The sequence below is a fragment of the Astatotilapia calliptera genome, chromosome 10, assembly GCF_964374335.1.
Source record: "Astatotilapia calliptera chromosome 10, fAstCal68.1, whole genome shotgun sequence".
In the NCBI taxonomy this organism is placed as follows: Eukaryota; Metazoa; Chordata; class Actinopteri; order Cichliformes; family Cichlidae; genus Astatotilapia; species Astatotilapia calliptera.
In genome coordinates, this window is record NC_137431.1 from 30,467,647 (window position 1) to 30,493,193 (window position 25,547).

General features: G+C 40.0%; 1 protein-coding gene across 2 annotated transcripts in view; it reads right to left on the reverse strand.

The window, feature by feature from the left end:
• Positions 1-786: 786 nt before the first annotated feature.
• Positions 787-25,547, reverse strand: part of pof1b (POF1B actin binding protein) — a 33,881-nt gene continuing 9,120 nt past the window's right edge. The window contains exons 3-13 of one of the 2 annotated variants that reach the window (XM_026181794.2): positions 15,819-16,087; positions 12,080-12,113; positions 11,286-11,366; positions 10,605-10,697; positions 9,550-9,663; positions 6,680-6,832; positions 6,440-6,559; positions 5,466-5,597; positions 3,536-3,606; positions 2,785-2,899; positions 787-1,762 (exon numbers count right to left, since the gene is read on the reverse strand). In XM_026181794.2, coding sequence (XP_026037579.2) covers positions 1,757-1,762; positions 2,785-2,899; positions 3,536-3,606; positions 5,466-5,597; positions 6,440-6,559; positions 6,680-6,832; positions 9,550-9,663; positions 10,605-10,697; positions 11,286-11,366; positions 12,080-12,113; positions 15,819-16,087 — 1,188 coding nt within the window. In that variant the 3' untranslated portion in view covers positions 787-1,756. Of the gene's footprint in view, positions 1,808-2,784; positions 2,900-3,535; positions 3,607-5,465; positions 5,598-6,439; positions 6,560-6,679; positions 6,833-9,549; positions 9,664-10,604; positions 10,698-11,285; positions 11,367-12,079; positions 12,114-15,818; positions 16,088-25,547 lie in introns of both variants that reach the window. The other variant, XM_026181793.2, reaches the window with a different exon arrangement.

The following is a 25,547-nucleotide window of genomic DNA, read 5'->3' on the forward strand; positions in this document are numbered from 1 at the left end:
TGCTTTAAATCTTCTTGCACCATCTTAACACCCCCCCTTCCCAAAATCATGCTTCAGTTCCAGCTATATTCCCCTCCCACCCTCCCGCCCAATGTGATGCTTCGCACCCGGAGGCATCCAATCAAGCCTGAATTTTCTCACACGAATGTGAGGCATCACACACCCCGAACCCGAGATCGCACATGAAAGCTACATGTGAACCCATTCACCTCTGAGTCATAGAAAACTTACAAATAAAGTAAAATGCACTGAACAAAAAAAACAGTCACTTAGCACTAAACAGAAGTAAACTACCCGTTAAGAACGTTTGTTAAATGATCATGAGAACCGCAGTGCAGAGGGGGATTATTCCACACGCACACTGGAGAGATCATACACTAAGCACGCCCAGCTTACAAATATACACAAATATTTACATGCAGAGTAGCAGTCATAGAAATGCATCCACTTCCTCGTCCCCTGGGCAAGAATGGCTGTGGTGGCTTTGAGGAGGATTGCATGCTACATGCTACATGGTACCAGTCTTGGCAAAACACACATCGGTGACAACTGGAGGCTGACACTTTGGTACTTAGCATTTGGTTCCACAGCGGTGCATTGTTTTCCTTCGGTTAGCTGCAGACTTCTTGTCTCGTTGATCCAATCTTTTGACATTTAGTGATTTCAAAGGTAATTAAGCAGATTTGACAGTTTCTTTTACAACTTCTCGTGTTTAGACAGAAGCATAGATTTGCAAACCTCTGTCAGGAGAGCTTTTCTAGAAAAGCTTATTCATAGTGTTCACAGTTAAGAATACTGAAGTCACTTTATTAGGTATATCTGTCTAGTGCAGCCAGTTCAAAGAATGAACAAAAACGGACACGTTGTACTATGATGCATGAGGATGCACAGGTAGGCTTAATAAACTGAACAGAGAGCATATAAAGTATATATATTTCAAACAATCTCCTTCCTCTAGAAAGAAAATGGGAAATAAATAAGAATATTACTTCCTTAGAAACAAAACTTAAACTATTTCCATTCAAGAATTTTACAGCATGGGAAGACAAACATCCACGTGGAACCAAATCCAAACTTATCTTGCCCCAGCTGGGTAGAGATGGGACAGATAATCATCAACAGAGCAATATATCACAATACAATCTCCTGTGAATATTCTTGTATATCAGACTAAGCCTGAAAGATTTTAAATTTCAGGTCATAGTGTACAATCTTTCCCATTTCTTCTTTAAATACCAACTTTGTGAGGTATCACAGATGACTGTATTGCAGTATATTGCAGAATCACTTGTTTAGTGATTCCATTGAGTGCTTTGTATTAATGTGCTAAAGTGCAGAGTCAAACCAAATAAGACTGAATGTTAAATTTAGTGAAACCAGCAGAATGAGGTTATAAAGGTGAGAAAAGAGAGGAAGCATCCATCCACGTCGGACAGTTCAACTCTAATCTCAGCGTGTTCCCAGTTGTCGTGACTCTTTTTACCCGTGCCTCAATCCATAACTGGCTGTAGCATCATCTGATCAGATTTGGCCTGTGATTAGTAGATTATTAATTCCCTTTTTATTAGTTACAAGGAAAAAAAATGAAAATTTTGATAAAATTGTCACCCCAAACAATTTGGTCAAAGCAAAGATCCCAAATTTAGGGGCAAAGAAGGGGATTTCAACCACCACCATCCCTGGGAGCCCTGAGGGGAGGGGGAGGAGCATGCAGGGGAATAGGGGGTGACATCTGGATCTTCTGGTTGGTCATAGTTCATTCCTGTCGGAGAGAAGCAGTGTGTCTTTAAGGGGTTGTAATGATTTCCTGTTTCAAAATAAAAAAAACAGGTAGAGCTGTTATAATTCAGTTTAAATATGCAAACGCTTCACTTGTTTAATGGAGAAGATGCAAAGAAAACACAGTTTCCACAATTTGAACAGCCTCGGTCTTACGGATTCTCAGAGTCCCGACTATCACATTCCTTCACAGTAGATTACTCCTTTACTGCTTCATTGCAAAATACTTTAATGTTACAATTCATGATCAGAAAAATAAAAACAATCTCAGATATGAGCAGGAGGACTTGACAAGTTGATGTAGTCACGGGAAAACTGGCACATGCAGACACAGACAGTATAATCAGGGCTTTGCTGTTTAGCTGAAAACTTCAAACAGTGTAGGTCAATAATAAAATAAGATATCTTGCTTTCACAGCACGCAAAAAGTGCAGTTTTTATATTTATTATTTCTGAATAATGAACACTGATTTACTTGAACTCTTTTAAGATTTGACATTATGCATGAAATAAACTCCAAGTTTGAAGTTTGAATTTCCCCTTTTTAACATTCTATTTGTCACTTAAGAGCCGATAATGATGATAGACTTTGTTGCACATGTAATGAAGCTGCTTGACAATCAATTGATATAAAATCTAGCCGTGTGCCCACATGTGGATTGTTTTATTCGTTTATTTTCACCTTTGTCAGTTTTTTTTGTTTGCATCAGGTTGTAAATCTGCAAAATTAACTTAAAGTCCCACAAAAGTCTTTACATTTTGTGCAGTTTGTCAGTTTTTCTGTCAGAATCTCAGTTCAAATCACGTCGAATTATAAACACATACATGTAAATTCAAGAACATATGAACTTTTGGTACTTTCTTTTTCAACAAACCTAATATTTTTTAATGCAGCTGTATGTACAGGTGCACTGCTGTCGCTCATTAAATCAGTGTGGAATGTAGAGCAGCTCAGTGAAAGTGACCTGCTCACTCTCACCCTTCACTCTCGCCTCCTGTTTTTACCTGTTTGATCATCTGTCCACTTCTCTCGATGACGATGGTCTTGTCTTCTTTGACAGGTGAGGTGACCTGGTAATCATCACTGAGCAGACCAAGGATCGGGTACTGGTTCCTGTACCTGCAAACGCACATTTAGTTGTTATTCTCAGATTGTGAGTCACGTGGATGGTTAGAATTTGTCTGTATATACTGCATTCAAGTGATTCAACTGTCACTTATCTTTTTGAAAGTGTAATAGGTGGCAGTTTAAAAAAAACAGATCTCCCCAAAACACAATAGATTAAATAATTTTGTTCTATTGTGTTTTTCTCCTTTTTCTCTCTTCGGCCAAACAACACGTTCCATAATCGCATTAATTAAGAAGAGCCACACCGGCAAGCTGTACAAGTACTCCTGTGAAATTTGTGATTAAAAATCAAGAATAAAGGCTATTAAAGGTTTGGTTTTCATGTCATTCCACTTAAGATAAATCCCACTCTTTTACTGTGTGTCCAAATGGGTGTCTTTCAGTGCCACATTTAATGACCTGCCTTATGTAAAAGATGCCCACCGTTCAAAGACCTGAGAAGATAACGTCAGGCTTTGACTGTGGTTGCTGGGTTAGTCCTACACGTCACGTGGCTTCAAAGCATTTTCAGCATGAGCTAGCAAGAACTCAGTCAGTAGAATCAGCAGAGTTAAGGGTCACTTAACATAAGTTAACTTGATATAAAGTTATCTTGTCTGGCAGCAATCTGTCATAGTTATTTCGTACCTTTTGGTGATGATGGTCTTAGTGACATTCTTGGAGCTGCTGTTCCTGTCCTGCATCAGCCTTCTGATCTCCTGAGGACCACAAGAAGCCGTCAGTTAAACGGCACATTGTGCTCCACACAGATAGCTCACACTCATTCCAGTCACTTTGCATTCATTTAGGCAATTTTTTAAATGTGTCAGAGTAAAATGGAACTCGAGTACCAACACATGGTATGGAATTTATAGTCTTTTTTACTGTTAACTTCACAGCAAATGAATGTCGAGCAAAACTATTTCCTGCAGTTTGTGCAGTTTTAATTGCGCTGGTATGTGATGTGAGCCACCTGAGGTAATCAAACGCGCCTGAGGTTAAACAACAGATTTTGAATGAAAACAACAGAATTAAAATGAAAAGAACAGAATTAGAATGAGAAGAATCATATTTGAATGAAAACAACGGAATGTGAATGAAAAGAACAGATTTTGAATGAAAACAAAAGAATTAGAATGAAAGCACGGGAATTAAAATGAAAAGAAAATAATTTGAATGAAAAGAACAGTATTTGAATTAAAGCAACGCAATTTGAATGAAAACAAAAGCATTAGAATGAAAACAACGGGAATTTGAATAAAAAGAGTAGAATTAGAATGAGAAGAACAGCATTTGAATAAAAACAACAGAATTTGAATGAAAAGAACAGATTTTGAATGAAAACAAAAGCATTAGAATGAAAGCACGGGAATTTGAATGAAAACAACGGAATTAAAATGAAAAGAAAAGAATTAGAATGAGAAGAATCGAATTTGAATAAAAACAACAGAATTTGAATGAAAACAAAAAAATAGAATGAAAGCACCGGAATTTGAATGAAAAGAAAAGAATTAGAATGAAAAGAACAGAATTTGAATGAAAGCAACAGATTTTGAAATTAAATTAACTATCATCTTTCAGTCAGAGGAATGTAGTTGGACCTGAAAGGTGCTGGCTTTGTTTTCTTCATTTACAAACTTCATTTTTAGCATTCAGTTTGTTTCTGCATGACTAAAGACAAATCTGTTGATCATCCAAAATGTAGTAAGTCTGATGGTGATAAAGGAAAATTGTGGTTTACTAAAATTGCTTTTGCAGTTTGCACATAATTGAATCCAGACTGGTTTTAACTGGAAACACAGCAGGATCAGTGAACAGAATGAGTCGGACGATCTCACAGGAGCTTCACAAGTTACCCTTTTTTTCGGATGTGAAAAATGGCAGACGGTAAAATCATTACCTTCACTATCAGTTTATATTCTACATATAAAAAGCCTATTTCTACCTAGAAACATCTAATCAGACTGCTTCCGCATATGCAGATCTCAGTATTAAACTTTGTGACTATATTGATATTGAAGCTGATATTGTGTGGAAAAATAACCCCACTTTAGTTAAATTCAAACTGAATGGCTTTGCAGTACCTCAAATGGCCACGTGAGGCTGCTAACTGACTCCATCTCCATTCCCAAATGGCTTTTAGTGTCAAAATACCAAACTTTTACAGCAGCAACAGGCAGGGTCAGAGCCTGTAGAAAAAAGTTATTTCTATAGGTTTTCCCTCTTCTTAACAACTGTGAGAGGGTGGAAATTAGAGGTGGGGCTATTTGAACTCAAAGTTGAACACAGGCAGCTGTACCCACTCATCTTTGTTTTAGTCCATCATTACAAACCTGTTGGTCTGCTTTTCATCACAGCCAGGTCTCCAGATATAATTAATACTTGATCTGTATTTAAGGTTTAACAGATTCTTTATAAAACGAACTGAAAAACAGCTATTTTATATAATATCCAGCTGATTCTATTTAGTCTCTTGATTCTGAGAGCGCCGGTTTGTCTCGACTGATCCTTTTGATAGTCTTCCATCTTTGACTGGCACAAAATTAAACACAGTGTTGATGTGTTGTGTGTTGCAGACCTCCTCTTGTTTGGAGATGGTGGTCTTCTGCTGCTCCAACATGGTGAGAAGCTCTGTGATCTTCAGTTGAAGACTCTTCTCTGAGGACGACCTGTCAGTGGTGACCTCTGTCTGAATCCTTGTTATCTGGGTCTGGAGAGATTAGAGCAAGAGACGGAGAGCAAACCAGGAAAAAAAATGAGTTTAGGTAAGACTACGACTGGGAGCATGTTAGAAGATATATTTTTATGTTTCTGGCCTATAACATGCAACTGAAACTGCCAACAACGTGCAAGCGAAAAACAATGCCTTCCTTAAATACAAGCACCGGGATGCACCGTCATCTAACATTAATCATTATTTCATGGTTTCTGGTACCAGCACTCACTATGGGAAGCAGGCAAACAGGAAGCATTGTGACACTGTGGGCAATGTTGTGCTGTTAAACCTTGGGTCCTGCTATCCATGTGGATGTTATTTTGACACATACTACATACGTAAGCACTGTTGCAGACCACGTACATCCTTTCATGGAAACAATGTTCCCTGATGGCTGTGACCTCTTGCAGCAGGATAATGTGGCCTCCCACAGAGTGAAAATGGTTCAGGAACGGTTTGAGGAGCACAACGACAAGCCTCCAAATTCCCCAGATCTCAATCCAATCGAGCATCTGTGCGATGTGCTGGAAAAACACATCTGATCCGTAGAGGCCCCACCTCGCAACTTACAGGACTTACAAGGCTCTGTTGCTAACATCTTTGTGCCAGATACCACAGCACACCTTCAAGGGTCTAGTGGAGTCCATGCCTCGATGAGTCAGGGCTGTTTTGGCAGCCGAACAGGGACCGATGCAATATTAGGCAGGCAGATCTTTGGCGACAAATCAACTTTTGTGCAGCTTCTGTAGCTCGCCACTTACCTATCTGAAAACCAAACTTCTGTGGTTTCTTTTTTTTTTTTCATTTTGATGAGAATCTAGTTCTTCCTGTCTTACCCTCAGCCTCTCGATCTCCCGATCTTTCTCTCGAGTCAAGGTGCTGAGCTGCTCATTGTACTGACGGGATAATTCGTCTGTTTTGATCTGAAAGGTGGAGCTGCTACCTTGTCCAGCCAGCTGATAGGAGGGACAGACAAGACAAAAAGACAAAAGATTTCAAAAACACATTTTGCTAAATAACTGCATAACTTTCTTTATTTAAAGAGATGTAGGGGAAAAAAGCATATCCAGCTTTACCTTCTGTCGGAGCATCTTGTTCTCATTCTCCATTGCTTTCATTCTTGCTTCCATCTCTTTCAGCTTGAAGTCACGATTCGAGTCGCTACTTTGTTTGCTCATGATCTGGCTCTCCAGTGAACGCTGGGCGGCCTGGGATTCCTTCACAGACAGCTGCAGAAAGACAACACACATAGACGCTATGTAGACGCCCGAATCCAACACAGTCAGAAACTGCAGTACCTGACTGTGTCGAAGAGTATTATTTGTTAAACTGAAGGTCAAATTCTTGCCTCAACGTCGACCTGCTATTTGTGCATATGCAGTAATCCATACTCTGAGGAATCACTACAAACATCTTGCGTGTCCTCATTCCAAATAAAGAATTGCCTTTTTAGATGAACTGACAAGCAAAAGTAGCAAAGCTACTTACATTTCTCCTTCTCTGATACATGAACCCATGCAGATAGATTCACAGAAGCAGCACACATTTTCAAAGATTAAAAAAAATAGCTGGGTTGTTCAGGTTTTCCTCATTTTGATCCTTAAGTGAAACATCTCCACTATTTGCACAGTAACGCTGGCCAGTGACTGCAATGAAACACTTTCTATGAAGAGTGCAACTGAGTCCTGCCCATGCTTGAAGGCAAAACAGGTCATAGCTCTCTGTTGTCTTTGCAAACATGCCTCCAGAAAACTCTGGATTTCTGGAATTCTGTTTTCATAGTCGGCACGCGTGAAAGAATGGAATCGCCTTTTTTTCTGGCAATTTTCATAGTGTTGTGATAATACGTAAAGTTCGTTTTTTGATACAGCCTTCAACTGTAGTAAAATACTTCTCTGTGACTATTAGTGGAAATGACAGCAGTCACTCTTAACAACCGCAATGTATCCTTTAACATTTCTCTCCTTAACACCATAGCTACCCAGGACCTCCTCTGCTCCCTGCTCCCTTCACCTACATGTCCATTGAAGTCCGCTCCAATCACCACTCTCTCCTCAATGAAGACTCTCTTCTAACACTTAGTCCAGAAATCCTCTCTTTCAACTGACTTCCAACCTGTGGGGCACACACTTTAAAACTCAGGAGAGTTTTCTCCAAGCATGACATCCCGGTGCATTTCAGACCCAGCAACACGCTCAGACAAAAACTGGTTCACCCGAAAGACAAAACGCCAAAACACAGACTTAACAATGTGGTGTATGCTGTACAGTGCAGCGAGGAATGCCCAGACCTCTACACTGGAGAGACCAAACAGCCACTTCACAAGCGCATGGCACAACACAGAAGAGCCACCTCCACAGGACAAGACTCAGCAGTCCATCTGCATCTTAAGGACAAAGGACACTCTTTCGAGGATGCCAATGTTCACATTTTGGACAGAGAGGACAGATGGTTTGAAAGAGGAGTGAAAGAAGCCATCTATGTCCACTGTGAGCGACCATCTTTGAACAGAGGCGGGGGTTTACGACACCAACTCTCTGCCATCTATAATCCAGTTTTGAGATCCTTTCCCAGACGCCTTAACGCCCACTCACATCCTGGGCCATCTGATCTCAGGAATTCTTATGATAAGGTGGGGCCAGGTTTCACAATGAACTCACCCGAAACTCTGGCTGATTGGGACCCACGCCCAGTTTCCCACCTTGGCTCAGGGAATTAGAGGATCATCAGGGGGTCCTTTTGTCCCTCTGTGGGGGGAAACTCCCACTAGGTTTATATCTGGGACTCTCCACCATTTGACCTTAGAACTGAAGAAGCTTCTCGGATGAGAGGTGAAACGTCTTCAAGCAACTTAAAGAAGTCCAGACGCTTTTCTTTGCAAGCTCCTTGACACACTTTAAACATTCATCATATTTTCTTATTATTTCCAGCATGAAACTCTAGACCCTGTCTGGCGCTCTCTCTACCTCAACACTATTCACATAGTCTTGGTTCAAGATCGCAACTACTCCATTTTTCTTCCTATCTACACCATCGTAGAACAGTTTGAATCCACCTCCCTTCCACCCTTGTCTCCTGAATACACAACATATCTATGTTTCATCTCGCCATCATATCAACCAGCTCTCTCCCTTTACTACTCACAGGCCCTACATTTAGTGTCCCTAATCTCACATTTACACACCTGCCTTTCCTCCTCTGTCTTCACCCAACAGTAGCACATTTTCTCCCATTTCCAGTATCTCATTCTTGATGATCAGCACATTTGATTTAACGCAAACGTTTAACCCTCTCCATTTATGCAGGGAACAGGCACTAGGAGCACACTGGCTTGTGATCCCCCATCACTGGATGCCAACACTATGGTGGTGAATTTTTAATTTTACATCTGTATATTGGACTCATGGGCACTTTGACTGACAGCTGGCTTTGCAAGCACTTTGGTAAACTACAGTAGCTTGTTCTGGTGTAGAGACCTAAAGATAAAGGCAACAAAAAATTTAATATTTTTTAGCCTTGGGTAACCAAGTTCTACCTGCTAAGCAGAGAGAGGCCACTAAAAGAAACCTCTGACACTGAAAATCTTAATAATTTTGGCTGTTTAAAGTAATTTTGTAGCCTCTCATTGGTCCATTTCATACTGTAGTACCAGCCTCTCCCTCAGCCTGGTTTTGCCTGCAGGTCTCCTCTTCCAAAACCCTGCCATGCTTGCTCATGATTGTCTGATAGTTCGGGTTCTGTCTCTGTATGTAGACACTGACATTAAAAGAAACTGTACTGGAATTAAACTGGCTCTTTTCCCCTCCAGTGTTTTTGTGGTATTATGAAACAAACCAAATACAAGTTACTCATCAAAACGGTGGTTTCTCCAAGCACAATTTGGAGAAACAAATTTTGTTCATGAATATTTGGCACACACACTAACAGACAGACACACGTGGAGTACCTGGAGCTGTCTGTTGTTTTCTCGGACGGTCGCCAGGAGGGAGTCATACTGCCGAGCCTGGTCTGTTTTGAAACTCAGATCTCTCTCCAAAGAGTCCTTCTCACTCTCCAGACGCTGTAATATCAGACAGACATATCACATCTTTAACAGTAATAATCATATACTTCATGATCGCTGACATGCCTTCTTCTTTGCTTCTGGATTCAGATTAGTCATTACGCTGGGCTTGTTGTTGGAATCAGAGAAAACACACATTTGCATTTTTGATTCCTTGTCAGTTTAAAACGTTAATTGTTTTTCTTCAGAAATGTAAGCACAATGAATGTGACTCACCACACCTCATTAATAGTTTGATACTATCTTTCTGGTGTCCTGTACGTGCCTGTCTAATTGAAACTATTTAAGTAACTCGCACCCCTGTGAAAAAGCTCATATACGATGCGTGAAGCCTTTGGGCGCATACTGTTCTACCCTGACAGACGCTGCTGTACAGATCTGAATGTTACTTATGTAACCACACCCTCTGTCATGTTCTTCCCTCAGTGCTGATGTTACACTGAAGTCGTTATCAACCAAATAGGTTCAAGTGGACATGGCAGAACCATGAGGTTTTGATGTTACGGTCACATTTACACTCCTGACTTAAACCCATTAATACCGAAATTTGAATGTTTAATATAGAAGCATATTGAATGTACCACTATATTTATTCCCCTACAATATTATAAAGTGTTAGCATTTTTTCTTTGACTTTCTTTCTTAGGAGATGTTTGCTTGTTTGTTGTCATGTACTGGAGTTTTCTCAGTTGCTTAAAGATGATCTGACAGCTTTGATTTATACTCCTGTTTGTGTTTGTTACCACAGTTTTTTATTTTCTTTTGCTGTCGCCGCAGAGTCAAACTAGCGGTTCCAGTTTCTCTCCAAGATTCCAAGAAGACACAAAGCCGATCCACCCTACTTTTTATCCAGATACCAAGCACTGTGCTGCAGAGGACAGTGTCTGAGTTATGGTGACTGAGCTGGGACTTGTCTGAAGTGTTTTTCTCCTTCTTACCCGCAGGTCCTCCGACATGTGCATGAGCTCCTCTCTCAAACTGTTGAAGGTGGACAGCAGCAGACGCATGCTCTTATCTGCAGTGAGACGAGTCTGACACACAAACACAGAGAAGGTAACACCAGAGAGGGGACAGAAAAAACAAAGGTGTGAAGCTCAATGCTTTGCAGTCGTAAATATTATTTAAAAAGCACATATTCTGCTGTTTTAGGCGGCCCAACACAGAGGCTACTGGTACAGACAGAATTTCAAACGGTAACTAGTTTGACCTTATTAATGATCTTGTCTGGATATGATTATGAGGTCCAATACACAGTATTGAGCACTTTACTAAGGTCTAACAGGATAAACACAGAGCTGAATCCACTGTCAGAGGCCATAAGAAGATCAAGCTAACCTTCACTAGTCCTGTTTCTTTCAAGAACCTTTTAAATAAGAGGAAGGCTGGAATTCAGCCTATAATTAACTAAGACATGTGGTTAGCTAAGACAGCTGGAGGAATCCCAGCTCCCATCTATCCAAGTACTAACCGGGCCTGACGCTGCTTTGCTTCTCAGATAAGACGAGACCAGGCATCGTCAGGTGACAGGCTTGAATTTGTGGGATTATATTCTCATTGATAGCAAAATGTGTTATTAATTAAACTTGTGTATTATTGGAATCTTTCTGTCTGTCACTTACCTGTAGCAGGTAGCGCATTTGTTGCTTGGTCAGTTCAGTAGCTCCTTTTGGAATCAAAGCCTCCACCTCCTCTTTATCCACCTGAAGTTAAAGAATGACAAAAACACTTTTACTTATTCATCACCTGGCACGTTTTTGCACATGTTTTGGGACTGTCCTGTTGTATCCAATTTTTGGGTCTTTGTGAACTCTGTGTTATCTGAGGTACTGGAAGTTTTTTATGTTCCCAATCCTGGTCTTTGTCTCCTTAATGATACCTCTGAAATCTCCTTAAAACAAATACAATGCAAAATGTTGTTCGCTGGATTCACATCCGCAAAGACTATTACGAGGCAATGGTTCAGTCCTGACATTTGTATGGAATCATTCTGGAGACGATGTCTTATCCGTGTTAGTGGTTTTGACTCATCCAGAGTTATCTCCTGGAAGAGGCAATAATTGGTTTTAACTTTGTGTTTTTGTGTTTTTTCTTTGCTGTCCCTATGCCTTGTGACTAATGTTTGCTTTGCTACTGCAGTTTACAGTTGTGCTGTATATGTCTGTACCCCCCCCCCCCCCGCCCCAAACCCCGTTTTAAATCAATAAAATGTTGATCACAAAAAAAAACACTTTTACTTTAGTTTTTGTTTCCGAGGACTTTAGTCAAAATCTCTCATATTCTGCAGAAAATGTCTGAAATCTGATTAGTTTCAAGGTTGTGACTCATTTTGACCGCAGCTAATGTTGTTGTGTCTCTCTGAGATCTCCTCAGATTCACTTATCAGTTACTTGTGTGATGGAAGATTGTTTCTCACCATGGAATCTTTTCCCAAATCCATCTGGTGTTTCCTGGAACACAAAGCAAGGAAAACAATGAGTAAAACAGCGTGACTGGAAAGAGCTCCAGTAGGCGTGTTTTGTTCTATCTGAACAAAAACCTGTTCATCTCTGATGATGCATCAACGATTTGGGCTCCTTTTGGTGCACAAACTTATTTTATGGTTGAAATTTTTAATTTAGGACCATACTGAGATTAGGCACCATACTTAAGGTCACATGAAATCTTAGGATCATTTCCTGGTGCTGTGCTTTTCTATGTGTGGATAAGTTCGTGTGTTTTCCTGTGTGCCCAGAGGAGCGCCTGTTGGTGCCACTCTGACTAGCTCCTCTGTCCCATCCATATTCATCAAGGTGTGCGATCTGGCTAATGACAGCTGCAGCATTTTAAAGAGGTTTTCAGCTTTTCATGGAAACATTTCTTGATTATATGAAAACACCCTGAATCTCATCAGACTTGTCAGCGTGATATTTATTTCAGCCTAATTGCTTAGTCTGGACTGTGAGTCAGCGCACGTACAATAGTGTGGAACAAGTAAGTACATCTGTGCTCAGTGATTTAGAGACATGTAGGTGGTTGGCAGGAAGGTGAAAAGTTATGGCTACCCTCTCACTCACCCACACCTCATGAATCAACTGGGTGTTAACTTATTGGAGCTCCATTTCACTCCCTTTGGCCTTTTTAGCAAACCTGACCTACAGTTCATCCTTTTTTCTTACCTTGGTTTCCTGTACTAACATGCAGAGTGATGTGAAAATTAAGCAGAAACTGATGACGGTGAACATGTGCAAAATCAGCATGGATGATTTAAAATACACGTGCTGTACCAGGTTACGTTTTCAGGTGTACATACTGTGCAGGCACTCCTTATGATTCACAGACAACATGTGTACAGCTATATACACAATTAAAAAAATACAAATCAAAAACTGCAGAATCCACTGTCAGCAATCCCAAAAGCACAAGAAAATTCCAAAACACGTGATCCAGAATGCTATTATCACTCTTGCACAGCTCAAACACAGCACGAAGAATCTTTTGATCAAGTTTTCAATCTGATTTGAAAATGCTTTCCTGTTTCTTTAATGTAAACCATCTCCAACAAAACTCCAACTTGTCACACTCGTGTCCAAAGCACCGAATCTCTCCCAAATGACAGAGCAATCACACAGTTTGCAGGTGACACTGATCACCACAGTTCTGTTGTCTCCCACAGCAGCTGCAAACAGTGCTCACACACTGTATAGATCCAGTGCTGTGGTTCATCTCCATCTTTAGTATATTGATTATAAAATGGGGAGCGACATGCTGGGTGTGTGGATATCTGAATGGGCTTCACCAGAGGTACTGCATGACCTCACCTGGGAATTTGAAGGGGAACTGCGAGGTACTGTAAGGAGATCAGAGACGAGAAACTGCGGGAGTTACGAGCGAGAGAAGCCAACCCGAAACTCGCCTTCAACCTGTTTGAGCATGTTGCGCATGAAACTAATCCAAGCTGCCAAACCCAGTGTCTGTCTCCATGACAATCTCACACAGCTTATCTAAATGGTGTACAACAGTCCAATTCAAAACGATGTATGCGTATAACATCTCACCTTTCCGTGGACAAACAGAAAGGTGTGATGTTAAAGAAACATCCAACATAAAATTACACATCATCATTCGTTGTTCTGATCTCTCAAAGTTCACTTGAGGAATGAAAACAATTCTTCCGTTAGATGATTGGTGCTTGACGATGGGGTTGCAGATCGTGCAGGTGTCAGTAAAAGATCTCCCACAGGTTTTTTAGTTTTTCATGTCTGTGTGGACTGGAGTCATCATGGAGGCCCCTCCCCTCATGATAGAAAGGTTTCATCATAACGTGGAGGTGAACAACTCCGTAATGGTTTGAAAGACAACTCCCTCTAATGCAGTGGAGCATGACGCATTGGGTAATTTAACCAAAGCATGACACAGATGTTTCTCAGTTGTGCTAAACTCCAAAATCTGGTAGAAATGGAAGATTTCTTTGCGAAAGGCTATTTGTCTGGTAATAAGGACCGGGGTTTCCTTTTGTCCCCTGGTACTTTACTTATTCCAGAGTAAGATATTTGAAATTTCCTCTTCAAAATAAATCCATACTTCTCAGTTAAAACTTTTCTTTTTTTAAAAGCATATCACACAAAATAAAAGCTTTGTGTTTTGACTAGGTCATGGCCAGCTTTGCATTCTGCACTAAAAGTGTTGCAGAGCATGTCTGAGAACCAGACAATAGATGTCTTCATTTCACATCACTGCTTAAATAGCAGTGCAAGAAGTTGAAACAGGGAGCAAGAACGCTGTGTGAGTTTTTTTCATAAACTCATTCTTTTCAAGTAGTTCTTGCATCTGCTTTATATAAGAATAGAGGTTAAAATGCTAAAATTAAATAAAAATCAAATGTAAGCTTGGATTTAACCTCAAATTATGAAGACTCTTCCCTTAGGCTATTTTATTACAAAACACTGCATATAGTTTAACTGCTATGCAAATGATACCCAGTTATATTCACGCCAAAAATATTCCTAAAATGAGAAACATCCTGTCACATCCTGTGATACTAAGAAACTAGTCCACACATCTGGAACAATTGGAATTCCTTATTATCAGGCTTTTTTTTTTTTAAAAAAAACACAGTCTAGAAGGAGAGACTATAGTAGGCTCCAGAACTGAATTTAAAATCCTTCATCTCACCTACAAAGTCTTGAATAATCAGGCTCCATTATATCTTAAAGGATTAGTACCATATCTTACTATCATACCTGAAATCTGTCTGTGTTTGTTCCTTTTTCCAATGCAGGAACTCCTGCAACACTTAAGGGAAGAGGAAAAATTTTATTGACTGACCAACGCGTCATTTTTGCTGTGATTTGTTCCTTCACCAACTCTTCCTACACAATCAGAAGTTGAGCAATCCAAATTTGCAACAAAGAACAAGATATGTCAACAGGCTAAAACTACCAAACTTTACTTTGCTATAAAAGGATTGCATCGTTTTCATTTCACAACCACCAGCACGAACAGGCCATTTGCTACTTGTTTATTCAGTGGTTCTTAAAGTTTTAGAATGGGAGGCGGAGCCTCTCCTCTGAAAACAGCTTCAAGTTTGAATTCAGACGACAGACATCTTATCTACTTTTATGATTATACAGTAAAAAAAAAATATTAAAAAGTATATTGTTTTGTTTTGTTTTTTAAATGAACTGAATGAAGCATATCATTAATGCTGGATCAGATGACCCAGAAACATCCATTAGTTATGGCTCAGGCTGCTGGCGGTCTTCCCATGATGCATTGAAGGTTTCTTCTGTGCTCACGTCATTCACTCCCCATGTGTTTTATTACTGTCTTCTCTCTTATAGTGGCTTTTGTCCCCTCTCCCTATGCTCTCTTTTCTTTTCCTTCACTCCCATCGACTAGTTGAGGCGCAAAGCTGCCGTTCTCTAAGCCGAGTTCTGCCAGAGGTTACTTCCTGTTAAGAGGAAGTACTTCCTCCCTATTGTTGCCAAGTGCTTGTTCATAGGGGATGTATTGATTGTTGAGATTTTCCCTCTAATTTTGTGGGGTGTGTAACTTACAATATAAAGCATCTTGAGGTAGCTGTTTTTGTAAATTAGCACCAAATAGATAAAGTAATTTTAATCTTGTGTGTACACTGATGTAGATGTGAACTTAAATGCCTAAAGTTTACTTACTGTCCACGGATCTTGGACACATGCTCAGAGATGTAGGAGTGGATGTCGCAGTTCTTCCTGTAGACATCAGCCAGCAGCTCGCCGAAGTAACGTGTGTCCAGCTTTGTTGGCTCTGGTATCTCCTTCAACTCAGTCCTCACCTCCCTCCTTGAGATCTTCTCTATCACTGGAGGTGGTTTCGACTGTATGACATTAACAATCTCCACCTCCTCCACTTCTACAGCATCCCCCTCCTCCTCTTCCTCCTCCTCTTCTACCTCCAATTCAACCTAGAAGTACCAGGACAGAAACAGATCCATAAGCACTGTGTTTTATCCGAATGACATGATTAAGTCCTTTTTCAGTCTTTTTTCATGGTTAGTTAGCCAAAGGCTCTCGGAAACAGACACTGAATCGTATTCAAGAGAAAGCAGACATTTCTGCAAATCTGGACAGCACACATCAAATCAATCAATGAGTAAATAACGTTCAGATCACAAGTAAAGTAAATAAGTCTGTTAGGTAACCTGTTGGTTCTTGCTCCAGAAAGGTATTTTAAACATTTTCAAAGAAAATCACCAGAAGTGATTTAACACAAATGTAAAGACAGCAGGAAATAAGCCACACAAAGCAATTCAGGACGAGTCAGTATGATGACATGAATCTGTCATCTTTTGTCTGTTTCTCAGCCGATAACTGTAAGGAATGCAATTTTGTGCTTTAAGGAAATTTTCTTCTCAGCTACATGCTGAACACCTGCCAACAGGGATCACGCTTGAAAAGAAAAGAAATCCTTAGCAGACCGAATCACAGCTGCACTAAACGACATCTTAAACCTTTTTAAAGGTTAAATAAACACATTAAAAATTGCAGCTTATTAAACTGCTGCTTCAAAGGCCCCACTATTCTTGAGAGGACTTTCTAGGAAGGGTTAAAAGCCAACTACCAGGAGGCTGCACTCTTTTATTTACATAAGGATTACTTAAATATGTGGGGAGACAAGGCTTGGCTGGCAGTTTGCATTCCAGTTCATGTCTGAAGCTGATGGGGTTAAGGTCAAGACTGTGCAGGACACTTAAATACTTCTGCAGAATTGTCTTTATGGCTTTATGCGAAGAAGAACCATTGTGTTGAAATGCTGAAGGGGCTTCCCTGACCTGCTGGCCTTCACCATGCTGCACTTCCAAACTACACTCAATCAAAGCCAAACACATCTGTCAGCTGCAGCTATGTGCATGTAACAGCAGAGAATTGCAAAATGCTGGCTGTTAAAAAGCACTTATTCACAACTCAACCCTCCAGACCTTCAGTGACATCTTACAACAAGACAATCTCATCTCTGAATCTTTTGAGCTGAGGGAAAGTCCCAAGTAGTGGCTATAATTATTTACAGAGGAACAGAGAGACAGAGAGTGACTGAGAGGAAAAAAACACTAAATGGTTTTTCAGGCATGTTTGTGTTTTGCCCATAATTCGAGACATTAATATTTCATTCAAGTTTACACACGAGGAGAAAAAAACTAAGATGAACCAAATGAGTCGATACTGTCATATTAAATCTTTAAACATGTTATTGCTCAAGAGCTATTATGTACATGGACAACCAGTCATTAACATAATAACTGCACTTTGATTTTATATCTAATTTCACTTTCTGTCCACTACAGGAGAGATATGTTTCACTAATACAATATTTGGCAGGCATTTTCACAGGGATACAGATTTTACAGGAATAGTCAAGCTGTAGTTTTTTAACTTTTTCACAATTTTAAAATTCCATCCATCCATCCATCTTCATCCGCTTTATCCGAGGCCGGGTCGCGGGGGCAGCAGCCCAAGCAGAGAAGCCCAGACCTCCCTCTCCCCAGCCACCTCCTCCAGCTTATCCGGGGGAATACCAAGGTGTTCCCAGGCCAGCCGAGAGATATAATCTCTCCAGCGTGTCCTGGGTCTGCCCCGGGGCCTCCTCCCGGTGGGACATGCCTGGAACACCTCACCCAGGAGGTGCCCAGGAGGCATCCTTGTCAGATACCCGAACCACCTCAGCTGGCTCCTTTCGATGTGGAGGAGCAGCGGCTCTACTCTGAGCCCCTCCCGGATGGCCGAACTTCTCACCCTATCTCTAAGGGAGAGGCCAGCCACCCTTCGGAGGAAGCTCATTTCTGCCTCTTGTATCCGCGATCTCGTTCTTTCGGTCACTACCCACAGCTCGTGGCCATAGGTGAGGGTAGGGACGTAGATCGACCGGTAAATTGAGAGCTTCGCTTTTACACTCAGCTCCCTCTTCGCCACAACGGAAGAGGGTGAATTTTAAAATTGCTTAGTAAAAAGTAACGTACAGCTGGGGCTCTTTGTTTACAGTTTCAAAGAGCAAACAGGGAGGTGATGTTCCCGTTATTTAAGTTTTGACTTAAAAAATACGAAAACTTAAAACTGTGACGAGTTTTACGTTTTAAAGTTTTAACTTTTTTTCATGCATTAAAATGTAAAACTAAAACTAGACTGAACTGTCTGACATGTTTTTAATGTTATAAATCACTAGTTGCACCCTTTCCACCACTGCTTAAAGGCTCAGTATTAACAATTAAATTAATAACACCTTATAAATAACAGTAATAAAACTAATAAAGACTCATCAACAGGCACATACTGTTCAGTTTTTTTCTTTTTTTTTTTACAGTTCACAGGTATAATTCATCCTGACTTTTATGTGAAAAAAGAACCCTACACAGGTTTTTACTGTCAGTGTGATCATGTTATTGCCTGACTCTGAGCACAGTATGTACTAGCAGGTTTTTTTAAGGCCTACCTGTGACTTGGGTGCACAGAAGTTGCAATGAGTGTGATGTCATGGTTTTGCAATGTACATCTGTGAGAATGCCAGCATCAACATAAAGAGTCTGGCACCACAGCTAAAACAATTCCTATTCCTGCTTATGCATTCTGTTAGTACAGAACGAGTACTTTTTACTTTTGGTACTTTAAAGTACATTCCACTACTAACGCTCCAGTTCTTACTTAAAAAGTATTTTTACGTGTTGAATTCTACTTATGGCACTTTTAAACTCAGGTATTTAAACACAGCAATTTGGCCTATTTGACGACCAACACTGGCGCTAACACTGAAAATCATGGCATTAAAGCTGCAAAAACAGCTACTTTATTATGTTCTAGGACTTTTTTAAAGATTTCTCTGCATTTATTTATTTAAAAACACCTGCGTGAATGATCTTTCCGGAATGGTAAACTCAGAAATTTCTTTTTAAAACTAAATACGTTGGACTAAACAAAGATAAGGATAAGATAAGATATTTCTTCCTACACATCCAAACCGTGGCTGAGCAAAGTGGTTCAGCCAGATTCCACACAAGCTCGAGGGAAGATCACAAGCTGGAATTTCCCACCAAGTGAAGTTCAAAGCATTGTGCCATTGGAGAGTCAGCAGGTCCTGAACAGAGCACTACAGGTGCAGCTTCTTTCACCACTGTCAGAGAGGTGTTTATTCACTAATACTGTGTTGCACAGTGCTAAAGAGAAAGGTGTTTTAAAATGTTTTGCTCATAAAAGAGACATACACAAGACTACAAACAAAAGAACTCTGCAGGATTTTTCTATAATTCATGCAAAAAAGTTTTTTCCCTCCACACGATTAAACACTGCACACATACACAAAGACATTACTGCAAGGTTGTGTCAACAGATTACATCATAATTTACAGCTTTTACTGATGAACTAGTATTTCAGCATATACGGTACATAAACACTACCAGTGGGAACCTTGGTTGTAATGCGGCAGGTTTCCTTTATGCATGGCTCATATAATAAACTGCTGTGTAAGTCCTATCAGGAAACAGTGGCACAGGAGGTGGGTGTTACTATTGTTAAAATAAGGGTCAAGGAAATTCCAGAGAAGGGAAGAAAAACACATGTAGTGAAACTGTTTAAATGCCTGAAAGACAGCAACAAGCTCAGGTAACTTCTCACAAGCTCTGGGAAGCCAGAAATGCAAGACAATCGCTTACCTGTGTGAGACAAGCCTGACTAAACCAAAAAAACTGCTGAAGTTTCAAAACTTTAATCCCTCAACAGAAAGAAAGGCTTATCTCAATGTTATCTTTAATTTTTGCAAAGTGAAAATATAAACATCCCTCTAATCCTGAAAAAACCCACAGTAAGTTTCATGCGCATGATCTGTGTTACGTACTAAGTTAAGTCTCCCACCTGTTAGTATATTTTATTTGTACCTATTTTATTTTATTATTTTATTTACTTGTATTTATTTGGTTTCTGTGAAGCACTTTGGCCTACATCTGGTTTCTAAATGTGCTATATAAATAAAATTGTATTGTATTATGAGATGTGAGGCACAACAGACAATGAAAGCAGCACAAAAGCATGATAAACAGTAAGTAAAATGCACGTTTTTATATAATAAATCACACAAAGAGCGATTTTGTTTATTAAAACAGGTCCAGCTCTCACGGAGGAAGAAAAAACAAGCGACTCAGATGACGCACAACTCTGGTATTCGACAGGCTGTAAATCCTATCTAGACACTGTGAAACCTCGAGGTTGGTTAATGATCCCACACAGAGCTCAAAGGTCACAGCAGTGCCAAAGACTGGCACTACGTTCTCCTGTTTCTAATTCTTAAACAGTAAGAGAAAAATGGGAAACAAAAGGAATGAGGCGGCTACACAAAAACTATAACAGCGTGGAGGTGGGAGTGTCTGCAGAGAAAAGGAGTGTAGAAATGACTGACGGGCAGATCACTCTGGACACAAACACGACTCTAAAACAAGCCGCTTGCTATCAGCAGACATGCTGGTAATGGCGTGTAATCTATATAATATTATTAGTTTTCACAGGTTAGTGTCAAAAGTGTAAATATCCTCCTTTTTTTAATAAACTATATTCCACAGCTACACTCACCAGTCCCATTTAAAGTGACTTAAATGAGTTGATCTGTGATCTCTTTTGTCTGTAAACATGCACCTACAGCTTGGTAGCAATGTGGGTAGTTCCAATGAATAAAATCTCTCACAATGCACGACAGACAACTGGTATGAATGTCACGGTGGATCCACACACTAATTCAACAGTCTTTTAAAGCCACTTCCCACACGTCTTAGATTAAAAAAACCAAAAAAACAAACGGATATCAAAAAGATATAAAACTGCAACAAAATCTTCAAATTGCATACATTTATATATCAGGTCAATAAGTTTAAGGCTCTTTGAGCAAAAATCCAGTTTTTTGCTCAAAGAGCCTGAAATTAAACTTGACCCCTGAGCTCAATGCTCAGTGTTTGTTACAATGTTCACTTTTTTTGTGCTATTTTAAAGCCTAAAAATGTGTTAGCTACTCAAAAATAATACCAGTCAGTATGTCACTACAGGTTAATGCAAATAATCATTAGTTACAGCCTTTCAGCAGTATGAGGGTAATCGCGTTTCATGTTTACCATCTCAAATGGTTGAGGTGCTCCAGGTTGATTTTCTTCTTCTTAACTGGAGATAAGATTGTTTTTACCTGTGATAAGAAATCAGGTATTTTAAGTAAACGTGGTTAAAAAAAAAGTTGAAAAGGCAGCATGTTCCTGTTTTGAATGCAAACAAAACTTTTTCAGCCTTCAGTAGCTGACTGTCACGGGCTATGAATGGAGCTTCCACAAAGAGCAGTAACTCAATACATCATCACCTCACTTCTTCACCATGGCAGGCCTTCTGGTCAATGTGTGTGTGCGTCCGTGTGTGTGTGTGTGTGCAGGTCAGTGCATGAGCCACACAGGCTCTCAGAAGCCTGAGTGACTGAGAAACACTAGAGATTGTTACTGGAGAGAGAAGAGTCACGTTACCACACAAGCCTCTTTGTGTGAGTCTCTGTGAGTGCCTTTGTGTGTGCATACTGAAGAAAAAATCCTTATCATGCATGACTCAGTCTGTCTTTTTAAGACTTTTTAAATTATTTAATAAATTTTAATAATTTTAAATTATTATGAGTTATTGAGCCAGGAACAGTCAGAAGCCGCATTAAAATGTGGAACTGAGGTGAAGGTGGGTTGCAAAGCTGCTTGCACATAGCCATCTACTGTTGGCAGACTGAAACAGCCTAAACTGAACTTCCTATTGAGACTCATATATAAGTTTCTGCTGAGCAATCGGCCATCATGTGAACGGCAGAGACACCTGCTGATCTGTCGACATCTTGGCAAGCCTGAACAAACATTAAATTAAATTTTTAAAGACATCAGATGTGTAAAATCCTTCATTCACAAAAGTGAGACAAGAGACATTTTAATCTTATTAAAAATAAACATTAAAATGGGATATTATTACAATAGAGTTTAATGCTGTTTTAAGCCAGACCTTTAGTTCACAGTTTTGTCCACAGTTTTCCCTCAGTAGGAAATAAATAACTCCTACACTGGAAGCCACCGAGTAAAACTAAAACAGGAACTCAACAGGATGCATTGAACAGGTGGGATATTTGTTAGCTGGCAACACTGCATGTGTTGGGTTTCCAATTATAGTGCAGGGGCTTCTGTGATTATGACTATTAAGTTTGACCTTTAACAGGTACAGACTGTGTTACCTTAATGATTAGATGCTTGGATGAACCACAGTTTTGTAGCTCAGCAACAGCACTGACATGTAGTGCATGCTCGTGAAGATGGATTCAGTCACTGAAAACAAAAAAGGCCAGCCAAACCACAGTTTGTCTTGAAGGCAAGACGGATTCACATGTGATAGTGATATCCTACAAGAATCCAGCTACACCAGAAAGTATTATTTACACAACGTGTACATCAAATAATGACTATAATTACAAAAACATCTCTGGGCTTTTGGATATGAAGAGGGCAAAAGCTGGGGCTCACTCTGAACAGATCACCAGTCTGTATTTCTCTCATTTATGTGCCTTCAATAAATTGTGAGAAAAAAAGACAACAAGCATGAATGAGATCAACATAGCTGTGCCGGCTTTTTGAACTACAATTGATAAATGACTTTTAATCTGCTAATTTAATGGCAGTTCAACTTTCACAACCCCAAACCAAAACAAAATGTATAAACCATTAGCTTCAAAGAAAAAATAAAACATGACACTGACAACGAAAAAATTTGAAAACTTGAACTTGACTATGAAGTCAACTCAACTGAAAACCTCACTGAAGCCAAAGTGATTGCAGCATAAGGTTATAACTCTGTGTCTGTGGGTGTTTATCAGCAGAGAAGACTGAGGAGCAGATGGTATACTCATGATAAAAAACATGATGCATTTCAGCTCTTTGAAACTTGCTGATGTTTGAAAGGAGTTGACACTGCAGAAAATATGACAGGAAACTCACGTCAGACAGGCTGGATCTGTGTGGATCACCTGTTTGATCAGCTGTTGATCTTTTTAACAAGATAAAAAAGTGGACAGTGATAATTCCTAAGAGATTCCTTAAATTTAAACATTTAAAACATGATATCATCATTCTTGCTTCACCTCAATGTGACTCCCTTCTTCACCATCCTATAATTAGGCTTGAAAACCTCACATACCACACAGCTGTGAGAAAAACCCTCTAAGGAAGCATCGGCGCATAAACCTTCAGAAACCTTCAGCTCAAACACAGCTAATCACATTCACAGAAGATAGTCGCAAAGACTGCATCCTCCACACCAAACATGTCTGTCAACAACCATCCTGCTTAATTACCCATGAACCTGTAGTTTTTCATTTGGCAGAGAATTTTTGTCAGAGCACGAAATACTTCAGGGAATCCTTGAAATCTGATTCTTTACACGGCATCAGAGATGTAGAAGTTTCCATCCATTGTAAAAGACAGAAAAAATGCTGAATGTTGCTTCCACATCAGATATCTTCCTAAGAGAAACTATAAAGCCACACATTAATGCGTTGACCTTTACTATGTGAGAATTTACTATGTGCTTGCTGAATCATAAGTCATTAAATCAGACAGATCTCCTCTTCGGGGTCGTCTCTGTGCACCTCTGCACCCGTTCTAGCCCTGCTGCTATTTTTAAATCACTCCATGCAAGCACATGAAAAATTCACAGGAAGGCAAATCCACAGCCAAATGTTGTCCCTGAGGACTCCACAGTACCGTTCCTTATTAACGGTCTGGTCCTGTGGGACACATGTAAAAACCCTCCTCGTCCTTCTACTGACACATAAAGGTTGAGACAGTTTGACAAATATGTTAAATTTGAGGTTCAAAGTTAAAACAATTACGACATTCCTTCCCAACATTCATCCAAGTCAGAACAGGAGTTCCTTGGAGCTAATCTGCCCTAAGATGACCTTTGAGATGGAGTCTCCAAACCTTAAGATCCCTCCCCTGTTATTCTAAGCTCATATCTGTTTATTTTGGACAACTGTTTTTCTTCTTCATTTTTTCTTTATTTTGTTAAAAAACTGATTGCAACATCTTCTGTCATAAGCATTAATTCATGAAGAAAAAATCAGAGTAATTATGAAAACATTCTTTAGCTGCACCCCTGTTCTCGTTCGTCAGAGAACCGTGTTATGCTCTAAAACTTGCTCCGTGCAGGTAATCCAAGTGCTTTCGCACAAAAGTGGGAAAACATGAACCTGGCAGGGTGAATGAACAGGCCAAAACTACTGCCACACAGACAAAAGCCCTTCTGTTTAATAAAAATGAATCCTATCCTCAAGCAACAAGATTTCGCTTCACATAAAGCAAGAAACACATGCGCAGACATGCTTTTTACTATACCTTGCAAAAGCTGGGGCCTTCATGTAACACATGAATCTGCTACCATGTGAAATTTGCGTTTCATTGCACCAGATGTCACAGTCAAACCCGCTCCCAGGTCATAAATATGCTAATATATAGAATTTTAACTTCAGCCTGTACAGACCTGCAACTGTAAACTTTCATTTGCATGCAAAGCAGTGGAGCGGTGTAGAGTGTCCTACGGTCACTGCACGCTGATTGGCTCTGTGACAGCAGCATTTTAGGTAGTGATGCATTTTAGAGAAGCGTCCCTTGCGTGCCTGTGGAAGTCTGTTTATGTTGTGTGTGTGTGTGTGAGAGAGAATAGGTTAAATGTTTTTTTTCACTGTGGGTAACATTTTCAAAACTGGTCCGGCAACTTTTTTCTCCTTTGATCTTCCCGTGTTTATCGCTAGAATTTAAGCCGAGACTTGGCTGGTGACAAACATGATGTAGGTCACAGCGGTAATGGTTACCTGGTCAGTGCAAAGGAAGCGCTATATTCATTTTCTTCTCTGTAGGCGCCTGATACAAGTCAGATCTACAAAACAGAGTTTGATCTTGAGAAGATTCAGTTATGCCACACCTTCCATTCAGGGTTAACTGATACTCTTTGTTAATCAGTCGCGTCGTGTTGCTTTTGGAAACATTTTATCTGCTGCTGTCACACACTGTACAGCCTATGAAACATGACTTCATTCAAACCAAAACAAAAATGTGAACAGCCTCCAAAAAGAGTAGCTGGGACTCTCTATCAGTTCATTTAGAACTGAAGAAGCCTTTTGGATGAGAGGTGAAACACACAAGTCCAGTTCTCTTCATTTCAAGCGCTCAACGATTACCTGGATGATGTAGAACCTACACAGATGTGAGGCAGTTACCTCACATCTGTTAGAATCTAACAGATGTGAGGTAACCGCCTGTGCATCTAACAGTCAGATCATAGTATTTAAATGTATATATGTTACCTTACCCTAAAGTAAAAGCCCTTTACAGCTC